The sequence below is a fragment of the Lissotriton vulgaris genome, chromosome 1_1 (assembly GCF_964263255.1).
Source record: "Lissotriton vulgaris chromosome 1_1, aLisVul1.2, whole genome shotgun sequence".
NCBI lineage: Eukaryota > Metazoa > Chordata > Amphibia > Caudata > Salamandridae > Lissotriton > Lissotriton vulgaris.
The window spans coordinates 389,984,260-390,002,740 of NC_141685.1; the positions used below are offsets into that span (position 1 = coordinate 389,984,260).

General features: G+C 46.8%; 1 protein-coding gene across 1 annotated transcript in view; it reads left to right on the forward strand.

Moving 5' to 3' along the window:
- Window positions 1-18,481, forward strand: part of LOC147747232 (sterol carrier protein 2-like) — a 382,719-nt gene that overhangs the window by 189,303 nt on the left and 174,935 nt on the right. Inside the window, exon 8 of the mRNA XM_086952451.1 lies at window positions 17,362-17,448. Coding sequence (XP_086808577.1) covers window positions 17,362-17,448 — 87 coding nt within the window. The remainder of the gene's footprint in view (window positions 1-17,361; window positions 17,449-18,481) is intronic.

Below are 18,481 nucleotides of genomic sequence, written 5' to 3' on the forward strand. Positions count from 1 at the left end.
TTAACATTTTGTTGTTCAATATATCCGTCTTAGTACTTAACATATGACCATATAACGTGCCTATACTTGCAGCTTTCATATTATCTTCGATCAAGGGATTAGGCTGAATAATGACTCCGCTATTGACAAGATAATTCCTAATCTGCAAATACTTAGCAAAATTCTCCCGAGGGAGGTGGTATTGTTCCCGCAATTGTTCAAAAGATTTAAAACAACCTTGAGAATAAAGGTCTCCCACCACCCTTTTACTCTTAGTCCTCCAACTATATACCACACGATCTCACAGGTCTACTGGCAGAAATATTGAAGATACCAATGGTGTATACCATGAAATTTTTTCAAAGCCAAACATACCCCTTACTATTCTCCAGACCTTATACGCAGCTTCCAAAGTCTTAAACCGCGTGCGCTTGTAATAGCTCCACTCTAAGTGCAGGAACAGACAGTTTCTAGCTTTACACCCAATAGCATTTGATATATAGATGGACATTCTGCGATATCCATCGGGCTTGTACCTGTAAGTAAAATATTCATCCCTTGAATCAAGCAAGCATAATGATATAACATGAAGTCTGGCACCGCCCAACCACCTAGATTTCTTGGTAATATCATATATCGTCCAGCACGTCGGGCCTTGCGCCCAGTCCACATAAAACGCATACAAATTGCTTGGAGCTGCGCCACACTTGCCTTGGGAACTTCCAAGGGGACGCATCTAAAGTAGTACAACATTTTCGGGAGAATCATCATTTTTAATAAATTGGATCGTCCTACTAGGGAAAGATGTAAACATTCCGCCCGGTCTAACTGTTTCTTTACTCCCGACAGGAGAGACTCCCAATTTGATTTAACCAGGGCAGTTGTAGAAGCCCTCAGCTTAACCCCCAAATAGGTGACCTCTTGACGTACCCTTGAGTCAGAATACTTGGGTATGTTAGCGGTTAACAACTGAGTTTTAGCCACGTTCAACTTGTAACCAAGCTGCACCAAACTCTGCAGCTGAATGTTCAATCGCCTGCATCGCTGTAGCTGGGTTCGGCGTAACGATGTCCACGTCGTCCGCGTAAGCAAGAACCTTAAATTGATAGGTTTGTATACTCAGTGGTAAAATCCCAGTATTAGATTCCAGAATCCTTAAGAATGGTTCAATATATAGGGAGAATAATAGAGGAGAACAGGGGCACCCTTGCCTGGTGCCCCTCTGTATCTGAAGGCCGCCGACTCGAGTCCCATGGTGCTAATCCGGGCTACAGGTTGACTGTAGAATGTCTGCAATGATTTAATAAATTTTGTCCCAAAGCCCCGGCGCCTCATGACATCCCATAAGAAGCACCATGAGACCCGGTCGAAGGCCTTCTCGGCATCTAATAAAATTAAACAGAGTGGCTCTCTAGTTACATTTACATAATCAAAAAAAGTTACCACACGGTTTACATGATTCGCTGTACCGCGCTGTGGGATGAACCCATGCTGTATAGTGGAAACTAATCCAGAGATGACGAGTGACAGCCTATTGGCTAAGATCTTCGAGTAGATCTTCCATCCGCATATAAAAGCGAGATGGGACGGTAGGAGCCATGCAGATTCGCCGGTTTGTCTTTTTTATGGAACACAACTATGCGTGCTTCATTCCAGGTTTTAGAGGAAGCCCCTTTCTGAGCCATTCTCATTGTTTCCAACAAATCTGCCTTTAAAACTGGAATTTTTTTTAAATAAATTTCCACAGGTAGCTTATCTGGCCCTGCCGCCTTGCCCCTAGCCAACCCATTTACTGCTAATTCTAATTCTTCTAACGAGATAAGAGCCTCCAACCCTGCTATCTCTTCTACAGGTAGATCTGGCGTGCAGTATTGGCTAATAAGAGTAGCCGCACCAACTTCATCATACTCATCTCTTTGATATAATAGCTCATAAAATTGTCGGAACACCTCCAAGATCCCACTTTCATTTTCAACAGAGTCCCCATTCAGATCTAAAATTGTGTCTATCCGTTGCGCTGCCTCTTTCAATCTTAATTTTTGGGCGAGGCATCTGCCACTTGCCTCGCCATATTCATAATGGATTTGTTGTTTGATGAAAAAAATGTTTGCGGTTTCCTGGGACCAATTCAGATTTAATCTTGCTTTGAGCCGTGCCACCACCGTAATCAAGTCAGTTATGTCTATGCCAGCCTGAATGCCCTGCATAAGTGCTTCCTTTGCCTTTATCAACTCCTGGTATAGCTCTTGAAATGTAGCTGCCTGTTTTTTTTGATTATATAAACCAAAACTCAAAGCTTTCCCTCGGAAGGCAGCCTTGAAACTATCCCAGACACAACCCACACGACTACTCCCTCGGTTAATATCAAAGAAAGAAATAATCCATTGTTTCATATGCTCATTAAATTGCTGTTCCAATAGTAATTTGCGATAAAAGGAAAATCCCCTTGGCCTTGTAACTGCTACTATGCCGGTTATAGAAATAACTACGGCCCCTGGTCAGACGTGAATCTCGGGTATACCTGAATTGTAGCCTGGTTTAGCAACAATTGAGGAGTAGGAAAATAATCCAACCGTACTCATTTTTTATGGGGAAAAGAAAGTATATCCAGGACCCCCCCCCCCCTCTTAAAAAAGCCCAAGCATCCACCAACCCATGTGCCCTTATTAATGCCTGTAATGCTTTAAATACTCGGGGTTTCCTCCCACTGTATTTCAACTGTTCATTACATAGGATATTAGGCACTAGGTTTATATTGAAATCTCCACAAAGGATCAGCGGTGTGGGCCACGTTGATAGCTCAACGTTTAGAAACTCAAGAGTGCTTGCTTCATCTAGATTTGCCCCATACACTACACAAATTGTAAATGGTATAGAGCCAACAACACATTCTACAATTGCCCACCTGCCTAATCCATCAGTTCAAATTCTACCCGTGTTGCCTATGTGTTTTTTACCGAGGATTGCCACTCCTCTAGCCGTACCGGAGTATTTAGTACAGGCTATTAAACTAAATCCCAGTTCTTCCAGCAAATGCCGCTTTGACCATACTATATGAGTCTCTTGGAGACAAATTATATCACAGAAGAGAGCTGGTAACTCCTGTGCCACCCGCCGCCTTTTTTAGACTGAGTTCAAACCCCTCACGTTCAGTGTACCTATCCTGATTCCCCTGCTCGCCATTTACTATATATTGCTACCTTCCCTTCGTCCACAAATTACTTTAAAAAAAAGCACTGACTGCCCAAGATAGACTCCTTTCCGTCCTGTACTCATGCATTATTTTCTTTTTTACCCCTCTCCCTCTCCCCAACCCCCACGCCCACACCTCCCTCCGTGCCATCCTTCCCCTCCCCCCCAAACCCACACCACCCATTATGAGGCTTAAGGACCATGTCCTCAGCGATGTATAAGTGCCTTCTCCAGTGCCCCCCCCGTTTGACTCCCCTACCCCCACCCACTGTCTCTCTCTCTCCACAATCCACTTAACAGCCTGACTTCAGGCTCTAACAACCAAAAAGAAATAGATTCCGCTCCCCCTTCTTCATATCACTCTGAAGAAAAGAAGTAGTTCAAAAAATTCTACTAAGCATAACTTCCAATACTTCCCCCTCACTCAATGCTCTAAATTGCAAAATTGCAATCATTCTTAGACAATAAACCAACATTCACCTGAGTTTTAAGGGATAAGGCCGAAAAACTCAAATCAAAGAGAAAAGAAAAAGAGGGAGAAGCTACAAGAGAGAGATGACCCCTTATGACCTAGAAAAGAAAACAAGAGAAATGTGCGCTTTCCACCCCATATTAAACCCAATATACGTTCGACTAATGATACATGCACATTGGTTTAATTAGATATCCGTTTAGTTTTTCGGAGACAGACTTTTCGCACTCTTATCCATTTCCTTCAGGAAGTCCTGTGCAACCGTCCCGGATGTGAAGTACTTAGTTTGACCTTTGAAAATGATCTTTAACTTAGATGGATTAAGCAAGAAGACCTGAGCCCCCTTTGCTTGAAAAGAGGAGATTAGTTTCCGAAGTTGCCATTGTTCGTGCACCGTTGCAGGGCAGAAATCCGGACGTACAAAAAACACACACCCCATGCCATTCCGTTTTTTCTCTGGGTGCACCAGATCATAAAGCGCCTCTCGTAGCAGGTAGTTATTGAGGCAAATTAAAATTGCCCTGGGGTATGAGTTCTGATCTTTCCCACATTGCCGTGCCAGAAATGGAAACCTATGTGCCCTAATCACTTCTGTTTCCAAGTTCCAAGACTTCCGTTCAGGGAAGGCTTCCTTAAAGAGCTGTATGATAAATTTCCGTGGATCCGCTCCTTCTTTCGCCTCAGCAGTCCCTAGCACACGCAGGTTGTTACGTCGCGCACGGTTCTCTAAATCCGTCAGTTTCTAATCGACATCTGATTTAGATTGTTGCAAGGTCGCAATGGCTGATTGTTGCTTTACCAAGCAATCCTCCGTAGAGGAGACTCTCTCTTCCACCTCTACCAGACGAGTAGTAACTTCCGCACAGGTTTTAACCAGACATCGCACTGTATTCTGCAACTTCCTTACAGCCCCTTGTGTACGTAAACCTTCCGCTTTGGTTTCACTACGATGTACCATTATACTTCGGTAAATTAAGCCAAGCGTGATTGAATCTTCTTCAAAATCCTCGTACAAGTTGAACTGGGCTAATGGAGGGCTCGGTTCCTGCCCCAAGGCTTCTCCCACCTCCACCACTTTTCTTACTGTTTCATGGGACAGAGACAGATCAAGATCTCACCTTCTTCCTCATCCGGCAAGTCCCCCCAATCACCTGGGTTGCTGAGACTGTCATCATCATGTTCCTTGTCTGATATGGTCTTTAAGTCAGACATCGAATAGAACTTGCCATCCGATCCAGCATACTCAGATTCAGTGCCTTTCCCAATTACTGAAGCAGTAGCATCAATAGATGGCCCTGGCAATGTGCAGCTATCTTCTATTATAACGACTCCGTTATCACCATTCACTGCCGAGGCTAAGACATTATGACCCCTTTCTAAATCAGCTAGTGCAAGAGCTGGCAAGGTTTCAGAGAAGGTACTCACAATTTCCTGTGACACTTCAAGCTGGGTACCAGAGCCTACTCGAGCGGCATGAGTCTTCAATTTTGCTTTTACCCCTTGCTTTTTGTTAAAAATTGCCCTAACAGTCTGTTGTTTTACTGGGTTATCCTGCATTGTATGCAATATCTGGCTCTGGCTCTGTCCCTGGCTCTGACTATGATGATTGCCCTGCCTCTTTGAGGCTACCACATGCTTCTGTTGAATATTACCATCATTGGGCATCAGAACAAGACCATCAGCACTGCCACTGCTAACGTGGATGCCTGTCGTAGCATTGTCGCTGTTGTTGGTGGCGCTGTTAGCAGCGCCCTGCTGCTCCATTATCCCGGCAGATTCAGCCCCCACTCCAGCTGGGGTACTCGCAGGCGCACCCCCATGGTTCCTTGCGCCGTCCCTGCCCTTCGGTGCCATTACTTATGCCGGCTGTCGGCAAGAAGTCCAAATCACAGAATGAAGTGGTACCGTTATCAAAGCGCTTGCTTGCAGCCCTTTTGTGAAGCGCTTCACTTACTTCTCCGCCGTGTGCCGTCGTATGTCGCTGGATTTCTGCCAGGAACCCAAGTCAGAGCCAAATCACCACCAGCAGGAAAAACCATTGGGAGGCGAATGAAATGGTAGCAGTTTGCCGCGCTGAGCCCAGCGCGGTCAGAGCGAAGCATGACGGCACCTCCATACTCGGAATCTGCCGCAGCTGTAGCATGTCGGGCGGCATGAGCAGCGCTGGAGCGGCTGTAGCGGTGGTAGCCGAATGTTTGCTGGATGATCACCTCAAGCACCAAAATCCTACGAGAGCGGTAAGCCCCACCTGGGCCCCCACTGATATCAAGGCCAGTATCACAGGATTTAACCGGGCAGAAGCGCAACTATAGCGTGGGGGAACGGGAAGTCAAACGGAGCATAAGAGAGTGCACCTCACCCGGCCACAATTGCGGCCGCCATCTTGCCTCTGATCACCGTCTCCTCTTGCCTCTGATCACCCTAACTTAGTAGCAACTTTAAATACAGAGAGCAAAATTAACCATTCTGAAATGCATGTAAGGGAGATGCCCATTTCTGGGTGAGGGTAAAGATGCAAAGCAGTTAAGGCCATTCATAAAGTAAGCAATAGAGAGCTGGCCAAAATTAACTTAAGTTTAACGGACAAAATCAACAAGAGTGATTAGGAAGGAAGATGGTTAAGGGAAATGTTAAGACGCTTTGTTTTCAGTGTGGAAGCAGAACACACATAGGAGAACGGCAAGCAGTGTCCTTCATGGGCACAGATCTGCTTAAAGTGTAGCAAAAGGGCCATTTTGCCCAAGCTTGTAAGTTATTGAGCGAAGTGAAAGGGAATAGGAGTAGCATATCTAGATCACGGGAAGATGATGTGGAGGTGGCAAAGAAGCGTGTATTATTGGTAAAACAGCAGCAGGAACAAAATCTAGACTTTGAGGGAGGCAAAGTTGCGGTAATGGTAGGTAGGAGTAGAAAGTCACTATTGTTGAATATCCACTTAAAGGGTCCTGATTTCGCTTTAGTTACGGTTGACTACATGTCCTAGTGACTGGAGGTGAAGTTTGTGGAAAACGCCCACATACATAGTGAGATTTAGTTTCCGCCAGATGATTTTGGCAAGATGAATTAGTAATTGACGGTGGCACTCTACTGGTGTCAGATGAGATGAGGAAATATTTGGAGTCCTGATTTATTTATTTATTTATAATTTGTATTTATAAATTTATAGAGCGCCTGGTGACCCGTAGGCATCCCCGCGCTATAGAGTTGTAAGAACCAGGAGGAGGAAGGGCCGGAGAACTATTTGGGGAATAAAAAGGTTTTTAGTTTTTTCCGGAATAGGGCGTGACAGGGTTCCAGACGCAGATTGCGGGGGAGTGCGTTCCAACCTGCAGAGGCTTTGACCGAGAAGCGACGTCCACCGGTCCGAGCCTTCTTAAATTTTGGGACGATGGCCAGATGTTCATCGTCAGAACGCAGTGTTCTTGGGGCTTTGTATGGGGCGACTAGGTCTTTCAGGGCGGCTGGGCCGGCACCATTGATGAGTTTATGGCTGGTGCACATGGCTTTAAACTCCACTCGCTGGCGAACAGGAAGCCAGTGCAGAGCCTTGAGGGCCGGTTTGGCAGAGGCTCTGGGAGGAAGGTTCATGATGAGCCTTGCCGCAGCATTTTGTGCACGTTGGAGTTTGGCCAAGGTGAAATCCGGTGCGCCGAGGTAGACGGCGTTGCTGTAGTCAATCCGGGCTAAGATGAGCCCTTGAACCAGGAGTTTCCTGGAAAGGGGGGGGAGGAGAGGGAGAATTTTGCGGATTGACCGCAGAAGGCCAAAACATGTTCCAGCGGTCTTGGTTGCCTAGGTCTTCATGGTGAGGGTCGGTTCCAGCCAGACACCTAGCGTTTTGATTTCTGTCTTTGGTGTGGGTATCTCACCAAAGGCGTCCGGCCAAACCGAGGGAGGGATGGAGGACCATTTGTTGCCCAGAAGCATAATCTCGGTTTTTGCACCGTTTAGCTTCAGGGAGGATTCGCACATCCATCAAGTATGTTTGCACTTCCCTCTACCACCATAGGATGAATGAGTAAGTAAAGCGAGTCAATCAGGTGATCAAGAAGCAATTGCAATTGCCCCTGATCACTGTGGTGGGTTTAAAGAAACTAACCACTTAGGCAAATACTATGGGCTGTAAGAACAACTCCTGAAAGCATGGTTATTTCACATTTTGACTTTCTTAAAGGAATGATGCCCAGGTCCTTGTTGAACAGAGTAGATATGTTCTATGGAAATGAATGAATCAAGGCAAGTCAGGGAAAATTGTTTGTGAGGAGAACTGTACAAAGGTAAGTACAGAGATGATGAGGAGAACACTGACAGGAGTGTTCATGTATGAGACTCTTGAAATCAGGATGTGGCTGCAAGGGCTGTTTGTGCTTTCCAATGAATTGTGGTCGAGTTGCAGGACCAGGAGACAATGTTGTGTAATGGTAAAATTCGGAAAAAAGATAGTATATTTTTTTGAGCCTAGAAAAAGGTCTATAGTACAGAACACATTGGTTCCTATGGATCTATTCATGTAACAGTTCATAACTAGTGAGAGGCTAGGTAAGTCCTCTCAATAGGATAAATCATTATAGATAATTCACTTTCAGCCCTATCAAGACACAATCCGAAATAATGTATTTTATACATAAAGAAAAAAAAATATTTTGCAATGAAGGTGCTCCACAAAGGAAAAGAGAAAGTGATACGGTGCAGTTCACATGAGTTGTGAGTGAAGTGATGAAACCATTTAAACAACAAAACATGGATATCTTGGCTGCAATGGACAATTAAAAGAGAACATTGATATTGGTCCCATCATTTGTCCTCAATGCACAATCAAAATTCTTTTCACACAGTCGAAGGTCATAAATATTCAACCCAATAGGGGCGCTAGGAGGCGCACGACCAAGATGGCTGCATGCCTGTGACGCTCCAGCCCCACCGAGCCCTTAAACATCCAATAAAACCATCCTGACTTGATCCTTCGGTTTCCAACGGACACAGCGAGTTCCCGGAGACTGTGCGGCATCCGAGGGTGTAATTCTGGCCAGATTGCCACAGCGGGAGTCGGCGAAACACCCTGTGAGGCGGCCGGCGAGACGCGGGAATCTGACAGCGGAGCTTCCCTATAGCTGCCGAGAGCTAGGAAACACCGCGGCTTTGCGGGCGGCATGCACCAGAAACATCGGAAAGAGGCAGCAGCCTCGGGCCTGAAGGACCGGACCGCGAACACTGTAGTGCCGCTGGAGAAAGGTACATGCACCTGAGCAGGCGAGAGACGCGTATCGTTACCATTTAGTGCACCCGCAGCCCTGCAGAAACAACAGAGACTCTACGGACCTGGCGCCCACATGTAAAATCCCTCTGCAGGAGCCAGGAGCAGTGAGTAGATCGCGGCACCCTGACAGCGGGATCGCTTGCCTGTAGGATCTCTGGCTGGAGTGGTCCTGCGGAGGCCCGTGCAGCTCCTGGGCTTGGTCTGAACAGCACTGCCTCCCCTCCTAACATACGGATGCCGCCATTTTGCGACATCTCTCCCGTCTCACCGGACCTGGCCTCCCTTACAGCCTACCACCGCTGAGGCCGTCCACGGACGGTGAAACGTGGCCTAAGGTGCGAGCAAGCGCTGAGAGGAGGCAACTCATACTGCAGCCTAGGTAGGAAGACAGCGAAGCTACAAACGCTCTGCAGGGCTTGCAATTACCGTTTCGCGCCCTTTGCCTCTCCTGCCCTGACACATTACAGATGAACCATCCTCTGCTGCGATAAAGCCCACGATTTTTGCTCCCACTTTGTTTGGCACTAGCGGAACGCCCAGAGACCTCGCCACCGTGATTTCTTTACCTGACGGCATTGCCTACGGCCCCTACATAAGCAGCCCATACTGCGGCCAAGGTAGGAAGAAAGCGATGATACGAGCACACTGAAGGGCTCGCAACCACCGTTTCGCGCCGTCTCGCTTCTCCTGCCCCAAGTCCCTGCAAGGCGCATCGGCCCCTGCTTTGATAATACCCACAAGGTCGATCCCACCTGGCTTGGCACTAGTGGAAGATCAGGAACGCCCAGAGACCTCGCCACCGGGATTTCTTTACCTGAAGGCACTGCTCGCAGCCCCTACATAAGCACTATGAAATACCATCTCCTAAGGTGAGAACTACCCGACCGCGCTAATCTGAGGCTTCTGTCCATTCTGTATTTCTGGCAAAGCCATGGGGCACGCAGACGCCAAACAAGCCAAGCTCCCGTTTGAAGCGCGCAAATCATCCAAGACACGGACCGACGACCAAGATGACCCGGACCACACCGACGCCCCTGAAGAGGACTGGAATGCGATCTTGATGGGCATACGGCAAAGCCTCACTTCCATGGACGCCAAAATGGATTCCGTAAACACGCGAATAGACTCAGTCGTCCATAAGCTGGACCAGCACGAGAATCACCTGAAAGAAACGGAAACTAGAATTTCCAACCTGGAAGATGGGGCCACGGCCAACAAGGCGCACACTCTGCAAATAGATGAGCTACTGAAAGTTATAGCTGAAAAAAACGAGGACATAGAAACGCGTTCCCGGAGGAACAACGTTCGCATCCTTGGCCTTGCCGAAACCACGCAAACGGGACTCATGGAGGACTTTGTAGAACATTTGCTAATAGACCTCTTTGGCAGAGACTCCTTCTCTGCACACCTCACAATAGAAAGGGCACACCGGACGTTGACGGCGCGTCCGAAACCGGGTGCGCCGCCGAGACCGGTGATAGCTCGCTTTTTGAATTACAGAGACAGAGACACTGTCCTCTGCTTGGCCCGAGAGAAAGAACAGGTCAGATATAAAAATACGACATTATCTTTTTTCCCTGACTTCACTCAGATGGTGCAAGATGCTAGGAAGAAATTTGCAGCGGTCAAGAAGAAACTACAGGCCCAGCACATCCCCTACGCAATGCTGTACCCAGCAAAACTGAAGATAACTCATCTAGGCTCAAACCATTACTTCCTGAACCCGCAACAAGCTGAAGATTACCTCCGGCGACACCGCCGCTCTGCCACGACGGACTCAGAAGCTGGACGTCGGTCCAGATCCCCATCCCCATCACCTACATCGGGCCCGCTTGAACAACATGCTGACCTTAGGATGCAACGGAACTTCCTGTTCACTGTCCTGCCTTGAGACCCGAGAACTCAGCTGGTGATGTATATGTACTGCTTAATTTCTGATAGCTTTTGGGCTCAGACACTTCCCCCTGTCCCGCAGCCACTTACCGCCGGCCAAGCGGGAATGTGCGCGGGTGAGAGTATGGAGGGAAGAGGGCAGGTTGTGCACCCCTAGTGTGACCCCGAGAGGGCATTCCCCCTATAGTTATTTTCACAGGACGAATGGTTTTCTTCCCGGGTTGGACTTCTAGGGAGGGAGAGAGTTCGTTCCCGGCAAATTGGGGATGCCGCTGTGGAAGGTGGGTGGGATGTTTCATGCGTTTGTTTCTAATTTGCAGCAAATTGTCCAGATTCATGCACATAACACAGCACAGGATAGCGCATATCTTTTATATGTCTGAATGACACTTGATACACAAAACACCAACAATATTGTGGTAACCGCTTGGAATGTCTGTGGTCTCAATGACCCGAGGAAAAAACGACACATTCTGGGATATTTGGATAGGCATCACGTCACAATCGCCATGTTGCAGGAGACACACTTGGGCCCTTCCATGAGCTACCCCTTTGCCGCAAAATGGGTGTCGCATCACTGCTTCTCATCCTACTCCACCTATTCCCATGGAGTGGCCATTTTAGTTAAAAAAGGCGCCGCGTTCCACCCAGGAGGGATGGAAAGCGACCCAGAGGGCAGATATTGCTTATTATGGGCAGACTACACTCCTACGACATCCTACTAGCCAACTACTATGGCCCAAATGTGGATGACCCACGGCCGCTGCTCCGCCTGTGGAGCAAAATACAGGAGCTAGGCATCGCATACACCATCTGGGGTGGAGACTTTAACACAGTCATGTCTCCCCATATCGACAGGTCCCACAACTCCTCTGCACACCATACCGTCGCTCAGCGAACACTGCAAGACATTATAGAGGGACAATATCTCTTGGACTCCTGTAGACACTTACATCCCATGAAGAGGGAGGATACGCACGTTTCTGCATTTCATGCCTCTTGGTCCAGATTGGATTACATATTTATCTCCACCGGCATTGCACACTGGTTGACGAAGGCATCTCACCTAACTCACAGACACTCGGATCACTCCCCTGTCGTCGTCGACGTGACCATACCTGAGGCACAACCTCCCTACAGTAACTGGCGCCTGAATCCGTTACATCTCAATGATACAGCTTTCCGAGCCGAGCTGGAACAAGATATACGCGATTTCTTTGAGCGCAATCTTAAATCTGTCCCGAGCGTCACCACAGTCTGGGAGGTGTTTAAGGTCACGGTGCGAGACTGGTGTATCGCTAAGGGAGGTGGTATTCTCAAATCCTTGCGTACCAGTCTATCCACGCTTGAGAAGGACCTCAAGCGCTTGGAGGCTGAAGTATCCTCAACTAGCGGCTGCACCGATCTGGGAGCCACTATACGTAGCAAACTGACTGAATACGAAATCCTTGCGGAAAGGGACTGCAACTTCCGAGGGAAGCAACATGTGGCCAGAGTTTATGGGGAGGGAGTTCGCCCGGGGAGGGCGTTGGCATCTGTGGTCCGATCACCCCGATTTTCCAACTATGTGACAGAACTTCAAGACGGTGACGGAAACTCACACAGAAATCTTCCAGACCAGTTACGCACGTTGACAGCTTATTATAACAATTTGTACTGTTCCCACAGAGGCACCCCTTTGGACTGACCATCCTATTTCGAAGACACAGCCCTTGCTTGGCTGGGTGGTACTCAGCAGAAATTTCGAAGTCTAGACCTCGAACTGGACGAGATAACCGAGGCCATTATGCAAATGCACTCTGGTCGTGCCCCGGGATCAGACGGTTTACCCGTCGAGTTCTACAAAACATACGCTCACATTCTAGCCCCCATCCTGAAGGAAGTCTTTTATTCGACGTTGGAAGAGGGCAGCCTGCCTCTGACAATGCGCAAAGCGTTCATCACATCCCTACTCAAACTAGGGAAGCCCCCCCCCCCGTAGCTGCGATTCTTACCGACCCCTTTCCCTCATAAACTGCGACACGAAAATTCTGGCCAAAGTTCTAGCAAACCGCCTCAACCTGTTGATGCAGCGCCTAGCGCTCCCAGACCAGGCAGGTTTCATCCCTAGCAGGGCCACATCGCATAACCTTCGAACACTGGTTGCGGTCCTGCAGGACATCGACCCTAATAGCTCCGCAGTCGCTGTGTTCCTGGACGCTACCAAAGCGTTCAACTCCATACAGTGGGTTTACCTGCTGGGTACCTTGAAATACATTGGCATACCCAACACCATTCTTCAATGGATACACCTACTGTATACACGCCCAGTGGCCTCTGTGCTCCTCAATGGCGCCAAGTCCGCCCCTTTTGCTATTTCCAGAGGCACTCGACGGGGATGTCCCCCTCTCCCCTATCCTTTTCGCCCTGGCCATCGAACCTCTCGCTGCCATATTACGTCAGCACCATAACTACAGAGTGCTAATATACCCGGAAAGGCAGTTACTTATTTCTCTATATGCGGACGACATGACGCTACACGTGCATAAGCCTCAAGACAATCTCAACCCTATTCTCCGAGAAATCATCAAATTTTGCGCCATCTCGGGATTGCAAATCAATTGGTCAAAGTCAGCGGTCTTTCCGCTTACTGATAATACCCCTGAGCACCAACTAGACTATCCCCTAGTGTGGGAAAACAGTGAGGTGAAATACTTAGGTATCTACGTTACCAGAGACCGGGACGCACTTATGCGACTCATCTATGGAAGGGCAATAGACAAGATTACGGACTTAGTTGCCAAATGGCTCCGTCTTCCACTGTCAATGGCTGGAAAGATATCCCTAATCAAAATGGTCGTATTGCCTAAATTACTATACCTCTTTATTAACATACCGTACCACCCGGGAGCCTTTTTCTTTAAGACACTTAATTCACTTCTCACGCAAATCATGAGTGTGAAACAGGCGAGACTCGCCCTGTCCATGATGCTACCATACTCCCAGGGAGGATATGACGTTCCCAACTTTGAGGTGTACTACTATTGCGCACAGGCTTACTTCGCGGTATACTGGCTCCATCCGCCGCCTTTCATGCCTCACTAGACTGTGGAGGATGGCTACATGGCCTCGACACCGCCAGCGTGCTACCTCTTCACTGCAGTGAAGGAGCGGACGGGGATCCGACCACAGTGGACTACACGGTACGAGCCTGGCAGTACATAGCTAAGCGGCTGGGAGCACCCCTTATGTATTTACCCAAGGTGCCGTTATCACGAAACCCACTCATGCAGGTTACCTCTGAAGGGATCTGCAGGAAAATGCTGGAGTTGCTGCACTATCACGCATGGGGAGACCAATATGTTAATGGCCAGTTCAGGTCCTTGGAACAGTTCTTCACTGCATGCGACCTGACGTTTATGGACGTATTCATGTACACCCGATTAAGACAGAATGTTAAAGCACTGACCCCCGACTTCCCAGGAGAGCCCGATACGCTCGGCCCATTGCATGCACTGTTACAAACAGATAACCCTCAGCATGTCATCTCCCTCCTCTATCGACATGCGCTCAGCGCACGGACCTTGGATCCACCATGCACCAGGCGAGAACGGGACACAGACCTTCACACTACTGTCACTGACGACCAATGGGAAACCTGTTGCGGGCAGATAGAAGCGATCACTAGCAATAATAGGCTGTGCCTTATCCACTTTAAATACATTCATCGCTTATATCACACCCCAGCTAAGCTACTCAAGATTCATCTTCGTGAATCTGACGCATGCGCACGCTGCAACAGGGAGGGCGCAGGGTTTCTCCATCTAGCGTGGGAATGCCCCCAGGTCCAAGTATACTGGACGCAAGTATTTCAAGGGCTATCTGAAATGGTGGGTACCGTACTTTCCCCCTGTCCACTCATGGCCCTCTTGAGCATTATCCCTGGCCCAAGAACCGCGCACACTAAGTTTACTGCCATGGGGCTATTACTGGCCAAAAGACAGGTAGCCTGTAGATGGGGCAGAGGGCGTTCCCCCAAGTTCAAGGACTGGATCCATACCATGACCCTTTGGCAAAATTACACACACTATTATGCAGACATGCTTCCTATTAAATCACGTCCTAAAGACATCTGGGGACCATTTACATCATACCTTCTAGCACAGGCACCATCTCAGGAGCAGGGGAGGAGGAACGGAGTGCAGACCAACAGGCCTCAACAACGGATGGGATGGCCGAACCTAGGGATACGATGCTATAATCTCATGTACTGCTTGTGATGGGAGATGTATATCTCAGCAGGGTGGGACATGGCAGGTGGAAATTATTAATGCCAAGAAAAGATCAGAAGTAATGTATTTTTTTTTCCTTTTTTTTCTTCTCTTATGGAGACTGCATCCATTGCACCTTTTCCCACTCGGGCTACTATGTATAACTGGACTATAAAGCTATCCGACGTAGACTATGCTATGTTCGATGACACTCCTACTGTGTCGCAACTCTGGACTGCGATTGCTGCACAGTTGCACTTTGTGCTGGTTCGACTACACCCCTATTAGATAAAGTCTGTATTAGTATTTCGGATGCACCTTGATATTTCTATCAAGCATGTCTTGAACTGATTTTATTGTAACCTTCCGTGAATACTGACAATAAAGGTTTTTGAAACTTAAAAAAAAAAGTATTCAACCCAATAGCAAGCAAACAACTTGCAAAGCAGGGTCTTCATCAGGACACATTAAAGAATGCACCCTCCTTAAAGTGGAAAGGTTTAGCAATAACAGATGATTATTGGAAGCAATGTGCCACCACTTCAGACTTCAGCAACATCTGGTGTCCGCATATCCCCAAGACTCTGGTGCTCAACTGCTCTGAGTGTGAAAGTCTGGTTTTGTCTGTGATTAAATGAGTGTGGAGTTGTGTAACAAGATACTCTGTGAGAGAGGAGTAACATTCTAAAACCTTCACTCCATGAGAGCAAGGGTTAAATCTGTTCACCTAAGTGGTTATGAGACCAAGCAAGATGCCTTGAAATCCTTTGTCAGCTTGTGGGCTGGGATCTGAAAAGTTAACTTTATTGTATATAATTATCCTAGCAAAATATCCTGTTTACTTTATTATCTACTTAATTTGTACACTATACTAATTAGAACTAGTTTTCTCTAGGATCGAATTTATATGGAGGTCCTCTTTTGTATGATGTCATGCAGTTCCATTGTGCTCTTCTGGATTCCTTTTTCAAACACTAATGGCCTGAATTAGAGTTTGACGGATGGGTATTCCATTTTAAACATGACCGATATCCCATGTACATTCTTAAAGTGCCGTAGGATATAACACAGTGGTGTTAGGCAGACAGGATATCCAGCTTGTTTGTCGCGGAGTAATCTGCTAGGCCCTCACATTCTCAGTCCTTGCAGTTGCCGCTAGTGGTGGAGAACTAGTAATTATATTCTCCAGGTACAAACAATTTTTGCACCAGACCAGGATCTCATCCAAATTCGTCATTTATTTCTATTTGACACCTTTCTTGCTGCTTGTTAATTTTTTGTGATTGTTTGAAACCATCGGATTTGGGCATAAATGCTGCTACTTTGATGTCCAGGTGCAAGACCTATTGATGTAGCTGGAAGTTACAAAAGTACTCAGTCTCTCGAACCTCAAATGCCATCTTGGAGCTTTCAAAGGAGTGTAATTGTTGGCCCATTTAAGGGTCCGAGATCATATAGCAAAATCCACCCTTTAATTTTTTAAAAAGGATATCCACGTGCCATTTTGAAATCTTAATCTTTGGATTTCCAACCCATAATCTCTAGGAAGAGGAGGATGTAATGCTCGGGTGGTCCCTTTATGGGACCACCCGAGCATTACATTGGAATGGGTCACACTGTCCTCAATTCCGAGAGCCTACAAGCTAAATTTCTATTCAGTGTGTATACTGCAACTTTGAAGGTTTGTTCTGTGTTTTATATTTTAAATGGTAGTTTTAATGCTTATTTATATAACTGTTTCGTTACTATAAACTGCAGCCAAACTTGAATAGTAAAGATTAAATCAAATGTATCATAGTTAAATTGGAAAATACCCAGTCCAGCTCGAACAAGTGTTTATGGAAAACAGCGTTAGCTGTACACATGTGAGGTACATCTCCATTGTCAGAAATTCATTGAACCTACTCATCTAGACACAGCTGCTACAATATAGAGTCCCATGAAGGGATACCCACAGGGTTATACCTGGTGCTCTACAAAGATAGTGGAGTCAGTGTAAAGGTACACAGTAGCCACAACTCCTTATTTACCACTGTTCATCAGTGCTGCTGATTAATTCTTCTCCATCCACACTGTTGGCATTAATGTTCTATAGTAATATTTCTCATTTTTCACTCGTGAATTGTGGAACCATAAGTGTACAAAAATAACATCCATTCCCAACTGATCCTGATGAATGCCATGCACTACATAAATTAATTTAGTGTGGTGGTAATGTTTATCTGCTTCACCTGCAGTCTCAGACATTAATGGGTCCTATACCCTCCTCTAGTTTATATGTTTGCACTGCTTACTATTACAATTTATATCTTTTGCAGCTATTCCCAGTTCCAAGATGAATACAGTATGGAACAAGTACTGAATTCACGAAAAGTATTTGAGTACCTGACCATGTTACAATGCTGGTAAGAAACATTGGATCTACAAATCCTAGTTACATTTGTGTCAAGAGGAAGTATTCATAATCTGAATGTACCAGCAAGAAGTACACCAGAACCAGTTTTATTTGTGATGCTTAACCCCTTCGCTGCTCATGACGAGCTCAGCTCGTCATGAGGCACGGTTGAACAATGGGGATTCAGGGAATGCATTACAGGAGGGGAATCTCTCAAGCACCCGAGGTGTTAATCGAAATGTATTCTCTGGTGCAGATTTGTATTCTTTATTTTTTGCATTAGTTTGAAGTAGTTAAAAGTGACATGGCAAAATGGTTTCTGATAATATGTATGCATATTACTGTGGTTCAGTTTTAGATTTGTAGGTTGCCCTTTTTGGCTAAAGTCCCTTAACTTTTTGCTTTCCCCCTAGACCTTTTTCTGACATATTGTTGCCAGTTTAGATACTTTGGACACGTTGCCACTGCTAACCAGTTTTAAAGTGTAAGTGTTCCCTGTAGAAAGTGATGGTAATTGGTTGTCCGTGATTGCTATGTTTGCCTTACTAAGTGAAGTCCCTAGTTTAGTGCACTATGTGTGCCAGGGCTGGTAATGCAAATGCTATTAGTGGGCCTGCAGCACTATTTATGCCACCCACACAAGTAGCCTTAACAAGGGAACTCAGGCCTGCCAACACAGGGCCTAGGCATATTTTATGAAACTGCCATGTTGTTCTGTCAAGTGCACTCACTTGCCAGACCTTACCCTTCCCTTTCTGTGCACCTAAGACACCCCTATTGTAGATCTAGCCCCCCCCTGGACAGGGTGTAGTGCATGTGAAAGGTAGGACATGTACTAAGGCGTGTGTCATGTCCTGACAGTGAAATAATCTCCATTTAATTTTTCACTGTGGAAAGGCCATCTTGCCCATAGGACAGAATGTGAGGGCTGTGTAATATGTTTTCCAGCCTGTCCTCCCAAAGGCTTAAGATGGAAAGGTTTAGTATGCCTGAACTCACAATGTAATAACACATCTTTTTATGTAGGTGGTCTTTGCATTGTG